The sequence below is a fragment of the Heterocephalus glaber genome, unplaced genomic scaffold (assembly GCF_053883595.1).
Source record: "Heterocephalus glaber isolate CG9 unplaced genomic scaffold, H.glaber_assembly_v1.0 deba00001673, whole genome shotgun sequence".
NCBI classification, from domain to species: Eukaryota; Metazoa; Chordata; class Mammalia; order Rodentia; family Bathyergidae; genus Heterocephalus; species Heterocephalus glaber.
Genome location: NW_028258410.1, coordinates 19,725,188 through 19,744,708, shown reverse-complemented (window position 1 = coordinate 19,744,708; position 19,521 = coordinate 19,725,188). Strand labels below are relative to the sequence as shown.

The window sequence follows — 19,521 nt, the reverse complement described above, 5'->3', positions numbered from 1 at the left end:
ATCACAGCAAGCCACGCTGTGTGGCCTGGAGCTGGCAGCATTACATCTCCAAGACTCAGCTCCCGCACAGGGAAAATGGGCATGATGACAACAGTACTCTATCAGCAAAGACCTGCAGGAAGATCACCTACCAAGGGCCGAGAACAAAGCCCAAAACAGCTCCAACTAGAACTTTTCTTGCTACCATCACCCCATCATCATTAACAATATTTCAGATCCCACAGGCCGAGGTGCCCAAAAAGTCTACACCAGGGGCTGCAAACACCAATGCCTCCAGAAGCCAGGCTAGGAGAGGAAAAATAAAGGTGGCCAGGGGAAGAAGAGAAGGAAGAGGTGGGGACTTCAGCGAGCTGGAAGGCAGAGGCTCAGCCCAAGGGCAGCCACTACTCTGCTCAATGGACTGTCACCAGGCAGGACAGTCAGAACTCTAGGTTTGCCTAGAGAGACTGGAAATCCAGATTTCTGACAACTCTCCAACTTTTAAAGTCCTGTGCTAGTTAATTCTAAAGCATATAACAAAAGGCAAAGGAATTAAAATAGCCAAAACAATTTTGAAAAAGAGCAATGTTAGTGACACACCTTACTCAATTTTAAAAATTACTATGGAGTTACAATAATTCTGATGACGTGGTGCTGGCGAAAGGGCAGACAGAGAGGGAGAAGATGGACCAGAGAATCCAAAACAGAGCCACGTAGACATGGTGATTTGTTGACAAAAATGCAAGAGGACAGACACACATGATGTCCAAATTAATGAACTTCAACCTAAACAACCTAAACCATGCACTTTATGCACAAGTTAACTCAAAATAGATCACAGGGCCAGGGATTTAGCTCAGTGGTTCCGCCGCCTGCCTCACAAGTGCAAGGTCCCAAGTTCAATCCCTGGTATCAAAAAAAAAAAAAATAGATCACAAACCTAAATGCAAAACGTTAAGACTATGAAACATGTAGGACAAAATTTTTGTGACCTGAGGTAAAGCAAGGAATTCTTACAGGTGACAGTAAGATTCATAAAAGAAGAAAGGTGGTAAATTAGAACAAAAATTGAAATTTTGCCTCTACAAAAAATACTGTTAGGCGAACAACAACAACAAATCAAATTACAGGTTGGGAGAAAATATGTACAAATAACACACCTGACAGAGGACTTGTGTCTAGAATATAACCCCACATTCAATAAAGAAAAACAACCCCAAAAGTTGAGCATATACATTGTAAATATGCACATGAAAAGATACTCAATGCCACTAGGGAAATTAAATCAAAACCACAGTGAGATACCTCTACACGTCTATCAGAACTGCTTGAAAGAAAACTGACAATCCTCAGTGCTGACAAGGATATGGAACCACGGGATCTCTGGATATTGCTAGTTGGAAAATAAACTGATAACGCATCTTCAGAAAACAATCTGACACCATCACAGGAAGTTAAACATCTACTCTCCACGTGGCCCCACAACCCCCTACTGGGTATTTACCCTAGAGAAATGAAAACTCACATTGCACAAAAGCTGTACCCAGCACCTCCATTCACAGCCACCCCAAGCTGGAAGCAGTCACTGTGCCCTTCCTTGGGGAAGCAGATAAACTACAGCACATGGAACAGGGAAATGCTGCTACCCAGCACAGAAGGAACTGTCCACTTACAGCACACAGGCATCTCAAAGGCCTTAATGCTGACCCTCCAAAGGCTGCACCTATACAATTCCATTTACATGGAGTGTCCATGTTCTAGAAAAAGAATAACTATGAAGACAGAAAACACATGAGCTCATGAGTCGGGGGCATCTGACAGGGAGGCTGTGCCTGTGAAATGGCAGCACAAAAGTGCTTTTTGGGGAGTGATCGAACTATTCCATATCCAGAGCGTAGTGGGAGGTACATAACCCTACACATATGTTAAAACGCCTAAGGGCCAGGGATTTAGCTTAGTGGTTCCCCCGCCTGCCTTCCAAACGCAAGCTCCCGAGTTCGATCCCCGGTACCAAAAAAGAACCTCATGTAACCCTAACCTCCCCCGCTTACAATTCATCTTTACTGTATGTAAATTTTAAAATTAAAACTTTCTAAAGTCTCACACTGGGTGTCAATATAGATACTGGGGTTTTTAAAAATAAATACACAGATAAAAAGCTACAGAAGTTAACACAGACATGAATGAATGCAGGAATTAGTGTAGATACACAGGTTTCCAAAGCATCCAGTAGTGGTGAGCACATTTGGCATCCAGATTTTGGTTTCTAAATACCATCCTTCAATAGAAAGACTAGGACTCCTTAAAGAATGGATTGATTCCAAGGCTGGGGCAGGGAAAATACAAGATGAGCCTGGGGTATCTTGTGGTACCAAGAAGTGAAGAAACGCTCAGAAGAAAAAGAAAGAAAAAACAAGGGCCGGTGATTTAGCTTAGTGGTTCTGGCACCTGCCTCCCAAGCCCAAGGTCCCTAGTTCGATCCCCGGTACCAAAAAAAAAAAAAGAGTGAACTGAACAGAAAGAAAAAACAATGGTGGTAAGTCAAATGACCACTGGGGTCAGTCAGAGAGTTCTAGTGGCCAAAGTTAGAACCACGTGAACAATGAAATAAATGAGACAGACCGGACACGGCTATGTGAAGATCAAAGGAAACACTACGTGTGGCACGTGTGGAGGAGAGAACACCACGCGGATATGTAGGCAGCGCTGTAAGTATCTGCACAGTCGGCAGCGGCAGGCGAGATGGCAGGGGCTGGAGGTTTTGAAGGCAGAACAGTGGGGTTTGCCACCAAATGGGATGCTGGCAGACACAGCAAGAGTGACACCAAGTTTCTGGCCTGAGCAAGTAGAAAGATAAGGCTGCCACAAGCTGGTATAGGACAGGCAGGAGGGAGTCAGTTTCAGGTAGAAGATGAACAATTCAGTTTGGGACCTGCTCCATTTGAGATATCATTAGATATTAAGGTGTGGAGGCATCCTGGCACACACTACATAATCCTACCTACTGGGAAGCTGAGGCAGGAGGGTCCTAAATTTGAGGACAACCTGGGCAACTTACCAAAACCTTGTCTCAAATTATAATTTGAGACAAGGGTGTGGGTCAGTGGTAGAGCACATACCTAGCATGTATGAGGCCCTGGGTTCCCGCCCCAGCACTACAAAAAGAAAACAAAGATATCCAGATGGTGATGGCAAGCAGGCGGTGGCTACACAAGTGTGACTCTAAGAGAGTGGATGATCCGAGGGATTCACATAGGATCACTTGGAAGAAAAGAAATCCCCAGGCTGAGCCTGGCACCTCCCAATACATAGTCAGAGGCCAGAGGTGGTGGGGAAATCAGCAAAGGAACTGACTAGATGGCTGGAAGAAGAAGGAAAGACAGCCAGGAGCCCGCAGTGTCCAGGGACCAGCTCTTTATAGTCTGTTATTTTCAAAGAGATAACTCCTCACAACTTCCTCCAGAACAGACACTCATCCAGCGTCCACTCCACCACTCCCCTTTATCTAAGTTCCCCAAGTGAGAAAACGCTTCATCTTCAAAATATCCCAAACCAGATGACCACTGGTAAAGTTATCCCCAGACACCTCACCCTGCTCACCTCCCTCCCATCTGTGCCAGTTACCATGCAGAAAGACACACTAAATCTGACGTACAGGAACTCGTGCGCCCTTCACTTTAGCTACTGGCTGGCACTTTCGAAACCATCCATAGTGTTGCTTCTCAAATATAAGCAATTCGTGCCCGTTAAGTTTGAAAATTCTAGAACTTATCAGCTCTTGTATATATTAATGACTAAAGGAAGAGAAGGACATTAAATGTTTATTTGAAGCTTTGGTGGGTTGTGCAAAAGAAAACTGATTTCAATTGAATTCCCAAATCATAATGACGGATTTGGAGTTAAGTGCTATCCAGGCCTCTAAAAGTAAATTTTAAGGTGTTACGGACAAAGTGAGTTTTTTTCCCATCTAGTCAATGCCTTTGATGAAAAAGTCAGGTGAGTGGACTGGCCACAGAGAATGATGATGAAAACTCCAGTTTACAAATGTGCTGTCTATCTGCACTGGCATTCCTTCCAGCTGCTGAAAATCCAGGGCCTTTTAATGAATTAAAACTACATTTGCCTGACGAAGCCAGTGAGGTGACTGGCTCAGAAATGATTACGTGCAGGCAGGATAAGAAGACACCTTCCCAGTGGTGTGTTTGTTGTTTGTTCACCAAGGCCATTTCCACCATATGTGTGACCTGTACACAAATTCACGGGGGTGATACACGCAGAAAACGCAAGGTCTGTGTGCGAGCACATGCAGAATGTGTGCAGTGGCAGAAGTAGTACATGATTAGACACCTGGCAACTATCCTTCCTACAACCGAAAGCACATTAATCCCCTCTCCAGCACTGGGCCTTCTGCCCTTCTAACAGCGGTCTTTCTAAAGGGGGCTTGAGTTTTCAAGATTTCAACATTCAGGATCTTAATCTTTCTGGACTCTGATTTCTGGGGTTTTTGATCTTCGGGGATTCTGAACTTTTGGGACTTCAACACTGAGATTATGATGTTTAGAGCAGTGTTTTCCAGGGTAACGGCCCAAACCTCCACTTCCACGTCCCTGTAGACCCAGCTTTCCTAAAGGTGACACAGTCACAACACAAGGCAAACTGAAAGCAAATCAGTGACAGAGTGCAACTGCAAATCCTGCAAAAGATGCAAGTTTCATGACATCACTGAGAGTGATGCTGGAAAACAACAGCTGGGGACCAGCAAAGATCTTAGCAGAGAAAGACCTGGCAGTCAGGCCAGGTCACAATGAAAGAGAAGACAGCCAAGGAAGAAGACAAGACAGGAAGTTCCCAAAGAGGAGATCTCAGCATCAAAGAGCAGCAGGCAGTAAAGCCGAAAATGGGCTCTTGAGTCTCACGAAATGACTCTTTATCATCACACCGCAAAGGGTAACTTTGCATGAATGACACCATATCACACAGTCATTTAATTTCACCAGAAAAAAAAACTGTGTATCCCCCAATGAAAAATAATCAACACTTGATTCCCTCTCTGTTGATTCTGAGAATTCATGCCATGTTGTTACTACATGGTAAATACAGTTAATGAAAGAATGAAATTCAACCTGATTTTAGGATATGAGCTTTCTTCAAGGTAAAGACTGCATGACCCCCTCCTCCATCCCAATACTGCTGCTGGACCCCACCTCGTATCCTAAAGACCCCCCTCTCTTACTAGGAGAAACCCTTCACTGAGGGCAAGAAGCTGATTTGCCCTCAGGAACCAAGAACCCACCAAAAAGTGCACCAATAAGGTAAGAAATGCCCGGTGTCCTCTCCTGGCTCCACCCGACCTCATGACAGCCCCTTTCCGTCCTACTGGTCAGCAGGAATAGCTATCGTGCACATGTGGGAGTGGCCTTGGCATCCAGACAACCACAAGAACTAGCCCCAACTGGCTGGGCTCACTGGGCTTTCATCACTGACCTTCAAGATCTTCCTCTCCCACCCGTACCCTGCTTCTTTTTCTCATGCTGGTGGCCCCAGAGTTTTCAACTCAAGGTATCAACAGGAAAAGAAGTGTGAACATCCCCCCAAATTTGTCCCACAAACATTTATGAGGTCCTCCTGCCCTGGGCCACAAACGGAGATGCAGGAAATGGAAAGCTCAGATCTCCCTTGAAGTAAAGGGATGCAGGTTGCAAACCAGCAGACAGACACCCAGCAGGACGGTGGGGCCATGGAAAGAAGGACAGAGTGGTGCTGGGAAGAACCTGTGAGCAGGGGGACCTGACGTGGAAAGCAGGTGAGGCTGGGCTATGCCTGGGGCCAGAGGCGCCGCAGGGGCCAGGGCAGGGGTAGCTCCAGAGAGAGGACAGGTAGGGGATTCCAGGGAACCCAGAAATGAAGGTTTGTGCACAGCCCCTAGGAAAGGGGCCTGGGGCCACACTGGAGGTGGGAGGGTAAGTGCTTGGATCCTTCTGGAAGATAAACGAGCAACGCAGCTCCCAAACCCTAAAATCTAGGCTCCCTGGAAGCAAACCAGTCCCCCCCTACAGAGACCCATCTGTCACACCCCAAGATGTGACAAAAGGGGGGGAGGTGCTGTGGGAGAAAGGAAGAGAGAGAGAGGAAAGAGAGGAGGGGAAGGGAGAGAGAAGAGAAACAGTGCAGGGTAGAAAGGGGAGGGGAGAGAGGAAGGGGAGGGAAGAGCAAGAGGTCACCAGGAGCCACAGAGCATCTCTGCCCAGTGAGCCCTGACCCTTGCAGTGTCCTCCCCCCCAACACCCTCCAAGAAGCTCTCAGAAGCCCTGGCAGGCATAGGATGCTGGTGACCCTCTGGGGCCCCATGCCCTGGGCCTCACTAGTAGTCAGAGAGGGCCAAGCAAAGGCTGCTGAGGAGCTGGGGGCCATTCCTGACCCCTCCTCCCTCACCATGGAGACAGAGGATAGGCCCTCCCTGAAGAGGGCTGAGAGCATTCTTTCTCTCCTTTTCACCCTGGAAACTGAAGGTGGTATCTGCTCCCCGAGGCCCCAGGCTACACATCACTTGGGGATATCTCAGCCTCATCGAGTAAGAATCATTCTAACTGTCCAGTGATTCTGTTCAAAGACACTACAAAGTTCTTCTATTTAAAAAGAATTTTTTAAAGGCTGACTCCAAAATATCACATATTACAAGTGTTTGAAGGAACAATCTTGCCACTGAGTAGCACATAGCTCCTGGCCAATCAGAGTCCACAAGAGAATTACCCAAAGGGCAGTGAGTACTTTCTAGCCCATTTCCTCTTTCTGCTGCTATCCACATGAGGGGGAGCCTCTTGCAAAAAAAAAAAAAAAAAAATTATACACAGATCCGGAAGATAGGCGATGGACTAAGGAAACCTCTAAAGAAAGCTTGTTGCAAAATGTTTTAAAAAGGAAAAAATAAATTTAACACAGGAATACATAATGGTACATGTTTTTAAGTCTAATTTTGAAAAATGAACAAAACACTTTCCCCCCAAACATCACAAATGACAAGTGGTGACCAGATGTTGGGGTCGGGAAATAGGGCTGAGGTTGGTTTTATTTTCTTTGTTTTCATGAAACCTAAAAATTAGAGATGTCACAAATGCCCAAGCAAAGAAAAAGTAGGAAAGTTGCCAATGTGGTAACTAAACCTAAATTGCAGAGCACTGGAGACTTCGAGATGAACACACCCAGAAACCAAACATCTAACGCCAGCGTGGGGGCCACAGGAGAATGCATGCAACCCCAGACTGAACTTGTAATTCACTTGAGGCATTTAAAAGGCCCATGGGAAGCTCTCTGTAAGCCAAGAACACTTTATGGTCAGGACAGATCCACCACCCCAGAAACAGGCGGGCAGTATCCCGAGAGCCTTCTGCGGGATGCAGCACGAAATGTTTGGGGGTATGATGTAAGTTGGGTGAAGTGAATCCATCCAAAGATGAGTCATGAAAGAGCCCTCAAATGTGCCTCAGAAATCTCAGCTGCAGAGCACAGAACTGAGTCCCAAAGGCCCACCCACCTCTCATACAGGACGCTCCTCTTTCTCAGGAGTCCCGGCCCCAGCAATGACCGAGGGAGGCACCTCACCTTCTGCCACCAGCTTCTATTCTCCTTTCATCATAATGCTGCCACCCGAGCCACCCAGAGCACAGAATAAAGCCAATCCTTCATACCCTGAGCCCCAGATCAAAGTATACCTAAAGCCGGTGTTCTAGCTTCAGGAGTTACTGCATTTCCTTTCTTGTTTAAGCCAATTTGTTTCTGGTCACTTACACAGAAAGCCCATCATCCAAGGTAAACCCCAACTGTAGGCTTAGCCATCCAGCTATGTCCACCCCTTCTCCAATTCAGCAGGGAACAAGTCCTTCCCGTGTCCCAGATGGGGGCACGTGGCAGGCCTATGGCTTCACTCACAATGCAATCCAGCACCTGCTCCACCGACGTCTCCATCCACCCTCCCTGCAGGGACAGCCTGGGGAGCCACAGACCCTTGACTCTGCTCCTCACCACAGAACTTTCCTGGGTGGTGATGGGGATGATGTTGATGATGATGCCAAAAAGCAGCACTTCCTAGGAGCTCAGACCAGGCCTACAGCCTTGCTCTGAGCACTTTTGGGTAGCACTCATTTAACACAACACCTTCAGAGCGAGGGATGTGATGTTACTACCCTCATGCTACAGGTAAGGAAGCCAAGCTGCAAGGAGTAAGCAACGTGCTCAGGTCACACAGCATGTGTGGGACAAGGCCAGGACATCATCTAGACCCCCAAAGCCACCTGCAAAGCTGACCTATCCATTTTCACTGGCCAGATTTGCCCTTTTCTAGACATCTCCAATTCAACCCCCTCCATCCCTTAATGACTCGGGGCTCCTTTCAAAGCATCGTCACCAGCTGCTTCTTTGCCATCTATCAACTCAAGCTTAGCCCCCCTACAGTGTGAATCATATCATGTCCCTCCACTGTTCCAACTGCTCCAATGGCTTCCAACCCACTGAGAGTAAAGCCCAATGTCCCACTTCAGCTCACAAGGCCACCTCCAACCTCACCTCCCAACATCAGTGCTCCAGCACACAGCCTCCATACTGTGCCTCAAACACACCAGCATGAGCCCCTGCCCTAGTGCCTTTGCACTTGCTGTTCCGTGCATTCCTCAACAGATGCCAGCTCGCTCCTCCATGTGCCCCAAAACTTCTTATGAACCTCTGTTCGAACACGACGTTCTCTTTGTAGCCCTCCCTGCTTGACCTACAAAGAGCCACTCACTGCCTCTGACTTGCCTGTCCCCAGCCTTCCCTATTTTTCTCCTTAATGTTCATCACCAACTGGCACTCCAAATATTTAATGGTTTCTTTGTTCACTACCTGTCCTCCCACCCAAATGCCAGCTCCATGAGGGCAGGTACTCTTGGTCTTGTTCACTGTCATTGCTCCTAGAGGCCAAACATAGTGCTCAAAACCTGCCACGAAAGAGTGAGTGAATAAAGAACTCTGCAGTCTCCGTCCAGCCCGGGCTACCCCAAACTTAGCCTCTCTCTTGCATGGAAAGTTCCGTGAGACAACTCTTGGCCACAACAGAAAAAGAGCTGGAAGATCAGTCTGCTCACCTGTGCAAAGGAGGTGGCCCCACCATGACATGGAAGCAGCCTGCCGCCTCCTGGCCAGGGCACCCTCATCTCCCACCTGAACTTCTACAGCGCCTCCTCCCTGCTCCACCTGTCCAGACTTCTCGCCCTGATCCATGCGGTTCCAGAGGGATCTTTTAAAAATAAAGCCCCGCACATTCTGCCTGCTCTCCTCTGCCAGTGACTGGCTTCCCATGCACCTAGAAGAAAATGCCAGGCCCTCATGTGACCACACGTCCCACATGATGTGGCCCTTGCCACAGCCCCACTCGTCTCTGCTCCTCACACCCACCTCGCACCTCAGGTCCTTTGCACTTGTTTATGCCCAAACACCTCTCTGCAAAAACTACACAGCTGCTCCTTGCCATTTCCCAGGAATAGTGCCACCTTCCTCCAGGCCTCCCCTGGCCACCCTGGCAAACAGAGTCCATCCAGACCCACTCCTGATGCCACCAACCACATGCCCTGCTTCATACGTCCCTATCCCTAGCCACCGTCTGAATGACCCATGTCTCATTTTCCAGGGCTTTGAGCCATGTACTTGCCTAAAGATAGGTGTGTCCAGGGCTGGGAATTTAGTTCAGTGGTTCCACCGCCTGCCTCGCAAGCTAAGGACCTGAGTTTAATCCCCGGTACCAAAAAAAAAACAAAAAACAAAAAAACAAGACAGGTGTGTCCAAGTCTGTCCCATAGCACTGCAGTAAGGCCACCCAGGGCAGGGCAGTGCTTGGTAAACATCTTGATTTTGATATTAATAACTAAGGCTATTGTATCAAATTTATAAGCTCATGAACATCATTAAGGGAAGACAAAAGGTTTTACAAAGGAGGTTCAGGTAAGTTCAGTAAAAATACTATATAAATACTGCCAGCAGCTGGTACTGAATATGATAAAAGTCACAGACTGATACCAGAATGAGCACGGTTCAAGAAGCAGTGATTGGGTGGGCAGATGGATGAGAAAGAAGAGAGGAAAAGAATGAAGAAAGGAAGGGAAGAAAGCAGAAAACTGGCCAAGCACATAGCAGGTGCTCATGAGTATGCTAAATGAGCTCATCAGCACCTGGTGGGTGCAGTGCTGGGGTGCAGCATGCAAGTCCCAGAACCAGACTGCCGGTTCACCCTCGCTCAGCCTTTCCTTACTGAGGGACCCTGGGCATGGACACAACCTCTCTGTGCTCAGTCCCCTGGTCTGGAAAATGGGACAATAAGAAGACCTCCTTTGGGGCTGTGGGAAGGAGCAAGTGAGCTGGTGGGTGCAGAAGGCTCAGGACACAGTTCCACGAAGCCTACAGTGCTGGATACCTGCCGCTGATAACCTGATGAGCAAGGGCTGAGTCCACCCTGGAACGTGGATGAGCCTCCCACCTCTCTTTCAAAAGTAGCCTGAAGCTCCATGGGTCTCCCCAGAAAGTCCTGCAGGAAGGGAAGAGAGAAGAGAGGGAAGCAAAAGACACATCATACACACACACAGGTTCACCAGGAAAAGGAGGGCAGTGGACTGCGAGGTAACTGTAAGACATTAAATGGGAGAAAACTGCACTTTGACAGGATTAAAGACAAAAAGAAGATAATTCAGGCCTGGACGCCTCTCCTGACTGTTTGATTCTGATGTACTCATTCTGCATGCTTCAGCTTCTCTTAGACTCTGAGAAGCTTCTGACTCAATCAGTGCCTGCAATACGCTGGAGAGAAAAGCAAAGTGAAGGAAGGCAGAGAGAGCCCCAGGGCCCATGGGGCGCCCCTGAGGATCCTGGGAGCTGACTGTCCAACCCAGCACCAAACACCACAACAGAGAGCGTGGAACCCCATCACCTCTCCCACAGAAGCCATCACTGCAAGCTTAGTGTCACACCCACACCCTGCAGCCCTGCCCTCCATGTACACGACATCCCTCCCACCACTGCCCAGCGCAACCTCTGCTTTCTCCACAGGCCACCAGCCCTGATCCATTCCCAGCAGCCCCAGCTCCTGGTCATCTGACATGCACCCAGTGCTCAGGTGGCTGTATTCACCACCCGAGAACCCCAATGTGCATTTACTTCTGCGAATTCGTGAGAAAGACTGAATGTGGGTGGGAATGAGTGTGTACACACAAATAACGCACACTCTATTTAGACAGGGAGATGTGCATGTGCAGAAAACAGCACCTGGCTCGCCGGCTCGGATCCGTGCAGACTCTTGTACGCACGTACACTTGCATGTTAAGACCACTGCCTGCAGTGTGCACCAAGGGAACACACGTGGAAATAAATAACCACCTTCGAGCTGCTGCTGCCAGATAGCAGAGCCTTGGGAATCACCGTGCGACTGCACGTCTGTGCATCTGTGTGTGATAATAACAATGATATCACCGAGCCACTCCCATGCACCACATGCTGTCCTGAGTGCTGTATCAACCCCAGAGGGAAACACTGTTGCCCCTACTTGGCAGAAGGGGATACTGAGGCACAGAGGCCAAGCCACTTTGCCTCCCGGTGAGAGCTGGTGAGGGCTGTACAGCAAGCATCCATGATTTTGGGACCCCAAAGGGTGACAGGGAGGGATCCCAAAGTGACCTGGCATCACCTGGGCCCGTGACAAGCCCAACTCCGTGAGGGGTGAGATCCGACCACAACCAACACAGACACAGCCGGAACTTCCCAGGGAAGGTGGGAGCCCAAGGCTCAGAAATGCTATGAAAGCAAGGTCCCTGCCTGCAGTGTCCCCTCCCTCACCGGCAAGTCACCCTAGGGGCACAGAGTGCAAACTGACAGCCCACAGTTTGGCCCACGGACATGTTTTGTTTGGCCCATGAATTGTTTGTTAAAAATGTGACTACGGTGCCAGCTTTTAAAAATTGAGTGATTTCATACCCAAACCCCACATTTCCGGTTGTTGGAAAATATCTTTTAAAAGTCAGGAGATCTGGCAACTCTGGGCCCATGCTCCCACTCAGGAACCAGTGCTCGGGGCTTTCTGAGGGACATGCACTCGCTGCTTCTCTGGGGGCCTCTGTGAGAGAGGCCAGGTCATGGGCCCTGGAGCCAGACCGCCAGGGCCCATGTGGGTCTGAGCTCTGGCCCCTCCTCCCACGTGATGTTGAGTGCATTATCTCATGCTTCTGCACCTCAGTTTACTCATCTGTGGCAACCCCATCAGACTGGTGACTGGCACCCAGTAGATACTCAATAAACAATAAAGAACATTGCTGCTTCCCAATACCAAGGTCAAGGGCTCAAGGTACTGCTCTGTAATGATGAGAATTAATACACATACAGCATCTGCTCTATGCCAGGCTCTGTCTAACAGCTGTACTTTCCACACTTATTCAATCTTCCAAGAGACCCCCGAGACCACTCCTAGGTATGTACCCAAGAAAAATGACAACATATCTTTGTGTATAACAGCACACATGACTGTTCAGAGCAGCATTATTCAAACCAGCCGAACAGTGGAAACCCAAACACTCATCAACTGACAAACGAATAGCCAAAATGTGGCTAGATGTGGCACATCTCTATGCTGCAATATGATTTGGCCACAAAAAAGCAATTCTAACACGTCCTGCACTATGAATGAACCTTGAAAACATCATGATCAGTGAAAAAACCCAGGCACAGAAGATCCCACTTACCGGAAATGTCCAAATCCATAGACAGGAAGTAGATTTGTGCTGGGGACTGGGATAGATTTGACTGCAAGTGGGTACAGGGTTTATTTCCGAGGGGTTAAACTGTTCTGGATTAGAAAACAGTGACAGGGGCCGGGGATTTAGCTCAGTGGTTCTGCCACCTGCTTCGCAAGCGCAAGGACCAGAGTTCGATCCCCAGTACCAAAAATAAAGAAAACAGTGACGGTTGCACAACTTTGTGAACACATGAAAACCCACTGGGCACAGACATGCTAACGGTGAATTTCACAGTATGTGAATTACATCTCAATAAAAACAATAAAAAGAGAAGGGGTTCTTGTGAACTGCATGTTAGAGATAAGAAAACCAAGCCAAGGGCTGGGGATTTAGCTCAGTGGTTTCACCACCTGCTGCGCAATCGCAAGGACCAGAGTTCGATCCCTGGTACCAAAGAAAACGAAGGCACAGGTAGATTAAAGAAGGAGGAATGTTTCTCTGTATCCACAGTGGTGATGGACAACAGACAGGTGGGGAAGGCAGTGTGACTCTTCTTGCACCTGGCTGCTTTACCTGTCAGAGCCAAGACATCTGGGCTTGCAATACTGCCCCAGGCAAATCATGTCCTCTTCTGTGCCCCAGTCAAAGGCCAGACTGGAATGACTCTTAACCTAGATGCTTCTAAGGGCCCCCAAGGACCCTCTAAATCTAGAGCATTATATGGAAGCATTACTTATTCATATCTATAGGGACAGCTGTGACATTAATAAATGATGTCTTTAACAACCCACAGTGGGATCTGGCCCGCTCCCAGGTGGAAAGGAAGAAAACACCAGATTTTCTGAGTCAAGCCCCTCATGGCTGGCTCAGGTGTCAGAGCACAAGCTCAGCAGCCCACCTCCTCCCACCAGGTCTTGCCAGGAGGACTGTCCTTTGAGGCAGGAGGAGCCCTCACTTACTGGGACTACCTCACTGGGCTAGAGCATCCTCACACACACAGGACCCCTCCCTCATCAGGAGGAGCCTCCCATTAGGGCCAGCAGGGTCTGAGCTGGTAGTTTATGAACAAGCCCCTAAAGCATGGTCCTGTCTCTGAGCACGGAAGAGACCTCAAGGGCACTTTGCAGCCAGGGCTCAGAGGCTACCCACTCTCAGACACAGCAGCCATCCCACGAATGAAGTCTCGGGAGTCAGGCAGTTAAAGAGATGGAGGCAGAGAGAGGCACAGAGCAGAACAGACCAAAAAGCAGGGATGTGGAAAGGAAGGAGAAGCCCTTAGCTAACAGGGCCCAGAAGAGCTTGGAGGCAAGGCCTGGGAGAAAGCAAACCTGGGGAGTGAGAACAAGAGGCTGACATCCACGGGGACAGAGGCCAGGAGGCAGGAGGAGCTGCAGCGGGGCCTTCCCTTGAGGCCCTTCCCACACCGCAGGGAAGCACTGCCCTGCCCAGGAGCCCCCATCAGTGGGCAGTGGGGGGTGGCTTCCCACAGCCACACTGGAGCCTGCCAGGAGGAGGAGGAGGAGGAGGAGGAAGTGGCCTGAAAGTGCCAAGCGTCCAGCCAGGTTGCCATAGCTACAGAGACAAAGCAAAGGGCCTATGAGAGGCCCAGAACAGAGTTCCCAAAAGAGGCCCCGGCTGCCTGTGGTTCCTGGGGAAGCCCCTCTTCTCCCTAGCACCTAGGAGCTGAGGGGCACCAGGCTGTTGGCCAATGGGCACCTCCACAGGGAGGCCTGTAGGTCAGGGCTTATCCAGCTGCCTGGCAGAAGGGGCCAGTGAAAATCATGGCCCAGGAAGAGCTAGCAACAAGAAGGCACCAGAAGCCCTAAGTTGCCAACCTGCCTGGGCCTCAGTTTCTTCATCTGTTAAGTGAGGAGACTTCTCTGCTTGTCCCAGCTCCCAAGGGAAGAGCTGGCATTACTGAGCACTTACTATGGCGTAGGTCTGCTCCAGGCACATTTCCCGCCCTCCCCCATCCTGTTTTTGGTACAAGGGATCAAACCCAGGGCCTCACCCACACAAGGTACATACTCAACCACTGAGCTACACCGTCAACCCCCACATTCCTCATCTTAACTTGAGCTTCCTCCCGCTGCCTGTAGGGAAGAACATTTTTCTTTAATTTCCAATCCATTTGAGACCAATGCTTCTGTGACATGCAATAAAAGTGAATTACCAGGGGGAAAAAAAACCAAAAAGACAGACTACAAGCCTAATTTCTTAAGAATTAGATTCAATTGGCATAAACTGCTGCGCCAAATGAAGCTTAAACATTTGCTCTCGGTTTTTGACTGTGCCTCACCTCACGCTACACTCAGAACAGCCAGGTCGCTGGTACAAGCAGGCTGGGGGGGGGGGGGGGGCCAAGAGCTCCAGCAGCCCGGGGTCTAGAACTAGTTCTGCCATACTTGCCAAAGGACTTAACATCTCTGTGCCTCAGTTTCCCCACCTGCAATACGAAGATAACATTAACAGTACTGTATCTCATGGGGTGCGAGATGGGGATTCTAGGAGTTAATCATGGGAAAGCCTTAGTGAATCCCTTCTTCCTGTCAGCTTTACTGGACAGTGTCACCAACCATCAGGTATCACTGTCGCTGAGATGCTCTTCTGTCCTTACCCTCGCCCACTAGCCACTGCCTCACACGTCATGTATGTGCTCAGAGACGGGCTTACTGTCTGTCCACCCACACCAGGATGTTGGATCTGTGAGAATGGGGGCTAATATCTGCCCTCTTACCTGATGAACACACAGCCCAGCCTAAAACTGGTCCTGGCACTTGGTGGGTGCCCAACAAATGAAAAGAAGTGTGAGCTGGGATCCTGGTTTGGCCTCATATTTGCTGTGTGACCTCAAGCAAATGACTCAACCTCTCTGAACCCCCATATCCTTGTGTGTGGAAAAAGAATACAATAATGAGAGCTTTGCTTATGTGTACAGAGAGCTCAGAGAAGGATCCTCCCTGTAGCACTGCTCAGTATGAACCAAAGATTTATACTGGCTTCATACATCTAGGGGCAACTGTGCCCCCAGGGGACATTTGGAGACATTCTTGTTGTCTGTCACAACTGGGCAGGGGGTGCTGCTGGCTAGGAGATATCTCAGCACCCTCCCATGCACAGGACAGCCCCCGGAATAGAGAATGGCAGCCCCAAGTGTCAATAATACTGAATGAAAAAGGTAAAGGCAGGAGCCACCAAGAAGAGAGTGAACATTAATATCGTCATCCTACGAAACAGCAGAACTTAGAAGGAATGGCTGGGACCTCGTAAAACTAACAAAAAAGATCACCCAGGCGAGCATGATCCATAAACAGAGCCAGCTGCAGAAGGCCAGGTGACCACAGCAGCTCACCCTCCAGACCTAGACGCCAAGCCCAGGAGCTGCAGACCCAGCCACCGGCTGGGGCCTGGGCTCAGGCAGAAAGAAGCACGCTGCTCCTACACATTAGTGACATGCAGCGAAGGACCTGGAGGGCGGAGCACAGGACTAGCGACAAGAGGCTGGGGCCGGGGCCACCAAGACTGTGACCATGGGCCGTACTTCATTTCCCTGCAGAGAAAGTGCGTCCATACCTGTCAAACCACCAAAGGCTAACGAAAAATTACAAACGCATCACCCTTTAACCCAGAAATTCCATCTCTAGAAGTTTATAAATCTACAAGTAAGGAGCGGCTTGTGTCTGTCGCATCATCATTTAAAGGCTAAGATGGACACAACCAGTAAGGGACTGGTTTAAGCACACACACACACACCACGTTCATGCATTGCAATTCTACACTACCGCTGTATTTTCTATGAGGCAATTCTATACATCATTATGGAACATGATGCTGGACAGGGCAAAGTGCAAAAACGTATGCCTGAGTGTCACTACTGATGTAACAAACAGCATGTCCAGTGTATCTGAGGGGCCACAGGAAACTAGGGAGGCCGACTTCATTCTACATTACTGTAATCTTTTTAATTTGAACCAGGAGAATGATTATGCATTACATATATATCATATATAATATTCAGATACATAATATTGGTTACATATATCATATATACGATATGTGTATTACTAGTTCTATACCATACAGGACATATGGCACATAGAGTAGGTAAATGTGATATTTGGTGTGTGTGTATATAAAACATATGCTGTATAGTTCCATGTATCCACAGTTATAAAATTTTTAACTTCAAAGACACAAAAATCATATACTGTATGATTCCAGTTTAGGTAAAGTCCAAAAACATGCAAAGCTAATTTTCAATGATAGAAATCAAGACAACAGTTCCTTTAGGGGTTACTGCCTAGAAGAGGACACCTGCCGGTGCTGGCAATTTTTACCTTCTGATCTATGTGACAGAGAGGTATAACATGTTATAAATTCACCAAGCCATACACTTTAACATTGTACATTTTGCACGCAGGATATATGTAAAGGAATTAAAATTTAAAATTTTTATAAGAAAACAAGGACTGATCATGATGGGCAGCAGTTCTAGAAAGCCCCCAAACTCTATCACTGCCTGCCCCCATTCCCAGAGGGAGCTCTTTGCTCAGGGCCTGGGAGGGTAGCACCCTGGGGTTGAGTCCCCCTCTTCTCCCCCAGAAAGAGGCCAAACAGGAATCAAGTTGGCCTTTGTGGTTGGGCCCAGCAGAGTAGGACAAAGGGCCAAATGCCAGGCCTGCTCCCCCAGCCCCCCAAGACACTGAAGCTCATTCATGTTGGAGGCCGGCCATTTCCCCAGGGCCCAGCTACCCTCCCCTCTGGAGCTGGGAACAATACCCCCTTTTACCACCCCTCCTGTCTCCCACTTCCGCATTTAATTGCAAGTTCATGGGTATTAAGTGGCCCATACAGCTGACCTAGCTCCCTCCCCCACCCCAGCCCCCCAAAACAGAGGCCACAGCGCTATCTCTGTTCAGGGCCCCTCTGTGTGCCTGCTTCCTTGGCGATCTTCCCAGGGAGAGGAGAGGAGCCCGCCATCGCCATCTCCTTCCCAAATGACTCATCTCACCCAGAGGACTCTGGCTTCAGGACCCTGGCCCACCACAGAGGCCTCTGCTCTGACTCGCAGGCCACAACACGCTGTCTTCACACCTCTAACACCACTCAATGCCTGCGGAAACTGAGGCCCACTGTCCATCCAGGCAGACCCAGTGCTGAGAGGCCGAGAGTCCTCACTAGACTCTGTGACTTCCCCTACGCTGTCTGTCTCCTTGCCTTCCCTTCAAGCAATTGGCCAAAACCTTTGAGTCCTAATCTTTCCTCCAGCTCAGCAACTCCAAGGACACTCTGAACTCATCCAGTGACCTCGAAGGGTTGGGAAAGAGGTCACATAAGCCAGTCCCCTTCTTATGCACTCACTTCTCTCTCTTCCTGGGCTCCTACTGTCCAAATGTTCCCAAGCCTGTTGCATCTGCCCTGAAAGTCTCCACCTCCTCCAGGAAGCTTTCCAAGTTACTCTTCAAGGTCTAAGTCCCCTCCGCTGAACACCCTGCACACCACACTCCTCTACGACACTTCCAGTCTGACCCAGCTCCAACTCCAGCCTCAGTGTCTCCTCCTGTCCAGGTGCTGGACACTGAAGCAGCCACTCAACCAGACTCACTCACTGCTCCCACAGCCAGCCTCCTCACTGCACCTGAGGGTCCGCTCATGAAACACATCACCCTGCTTAGAGCCCTCTCAGCATCCTGGAGCTCCAAGGAAGTCCCTGCTCCTCACCTTCACCCGCCAGGCCCTGTGCCACCTGCACTGACCCCTCCCCGCACCTATGGCAGCACCGTGGTCTCTCTTCTCACACTCACACTCTGCTGAGTTCTTTCCCACCTCCTGGCCTCTGCAGGTATGCACTGAATGTGCCTTCGAGTCACCGGCTGCGAGTCCTGAGCTGGGGCGTGGTGGTGCTCGCCTGTAATCCCAGCACTCTTGAGGCTAAGGCAGGAGCCCAGCCTGGGCAACGTAGTGACTAAGCAAGACTGTCTCAAAATAAGAAAGAGCTGGCTGGGGCTGTAGCTCAGTGCAAAGGCCGTGGGCTCAGTCGTCATCCCCAGTACCACACACACACACACACACACACACACACACACACACACACAAGCAGATACTGATGCAATGGGTCTGGAGGTGAGGCCAGATTCCCACAATGATGCTCTCAGTCCCCAGAAGACACCTGGAGAAGAGACAGTATCTAAAGGGTGTTGGCACATAGCAGGTGTTCAATAAAATTTATCTCCCATTTCTATCCTCTAACCAAATTAGATTACAGGCAACTGTGTGTATCTGATCCTCCTACTGGGACATAAACTGGAATCTCTTCAAATGTGTGTAAGACTCTCACTTAAATTGATAAACTTAAGTAAAACTGAAATTTTAAAAATTAGCAGCTATTGTTTCTTGAGCACCCATATATGTTCCTCCATGTAACTCTCAAGTCCCCCTGCACACAGGGCTGGGGGTGGCAGGAGCTTGCTGTACAGAGACCCCAAACAATCACCAAGGCAGATGCCCCCACCCACAAGGACACAGGGATGGAAAAAGACCAAGGTTCCTCTGAACTGCAGCCATGTGAGCCTCATCTGCAGCATCTGAGGAATGAAAGGCGGCTCCTGTAGGCGCAGCCAGCCTCGAGCAAGCAGCACCTCTGCTCTGTCCCCATCTGGGAACCCAGTTTTATCCTCCGCAGCTAGGATCACAGGAGCTCTGACATCCCCAAGAGCCCCTGGGGGACGCTTCTGAGCCCCACTGCACAGGGGGCTTCTGCCCATCCTCAGGAGGACCTGCCAGGGGAGCCGGCTGGGTG

At 49.4% G+C, this 19,521-nt stretch overlaps 1 protein-coding gene across 3 annotated transcripts in view; it reads right to left on the bottom strand.

The window, feature by feature from the left end:
• Positions 1–19,521, bottom strand: part of Prex1 (phosphatidylinositol-3,4,5-trisphosphate dependent Rac exchange factor 1) — a 192,304-nt gene that overhangs the window by 146,401 nt on the left and 26,382 nt on the right. The window contains exons 1-2 of one of the 3 annotated variants that reach the window (XM_087197740.1): positions 14,051–14,093; positions 12,729–12,832 (exon numbers count right to left, since the gene is read on the bottom strand). The exons of the other annotated variants lie outside the window; for them this stretch is intronic. Of the exons in view, the coding sequence (XP_087053866.1) occupies positions 12,729–12,832; positions 14,051–14,078 (132 nt within the window). The 5' untranslated portion in view covers positions 14,079–14,093. Of the gene's footprint in view, positions 1–12,728; positions 12,833–14,050; positions 14,094–19,521 lie in introns of those variants that run through there. 3 annotated transcript variants of the gene reach the window in all.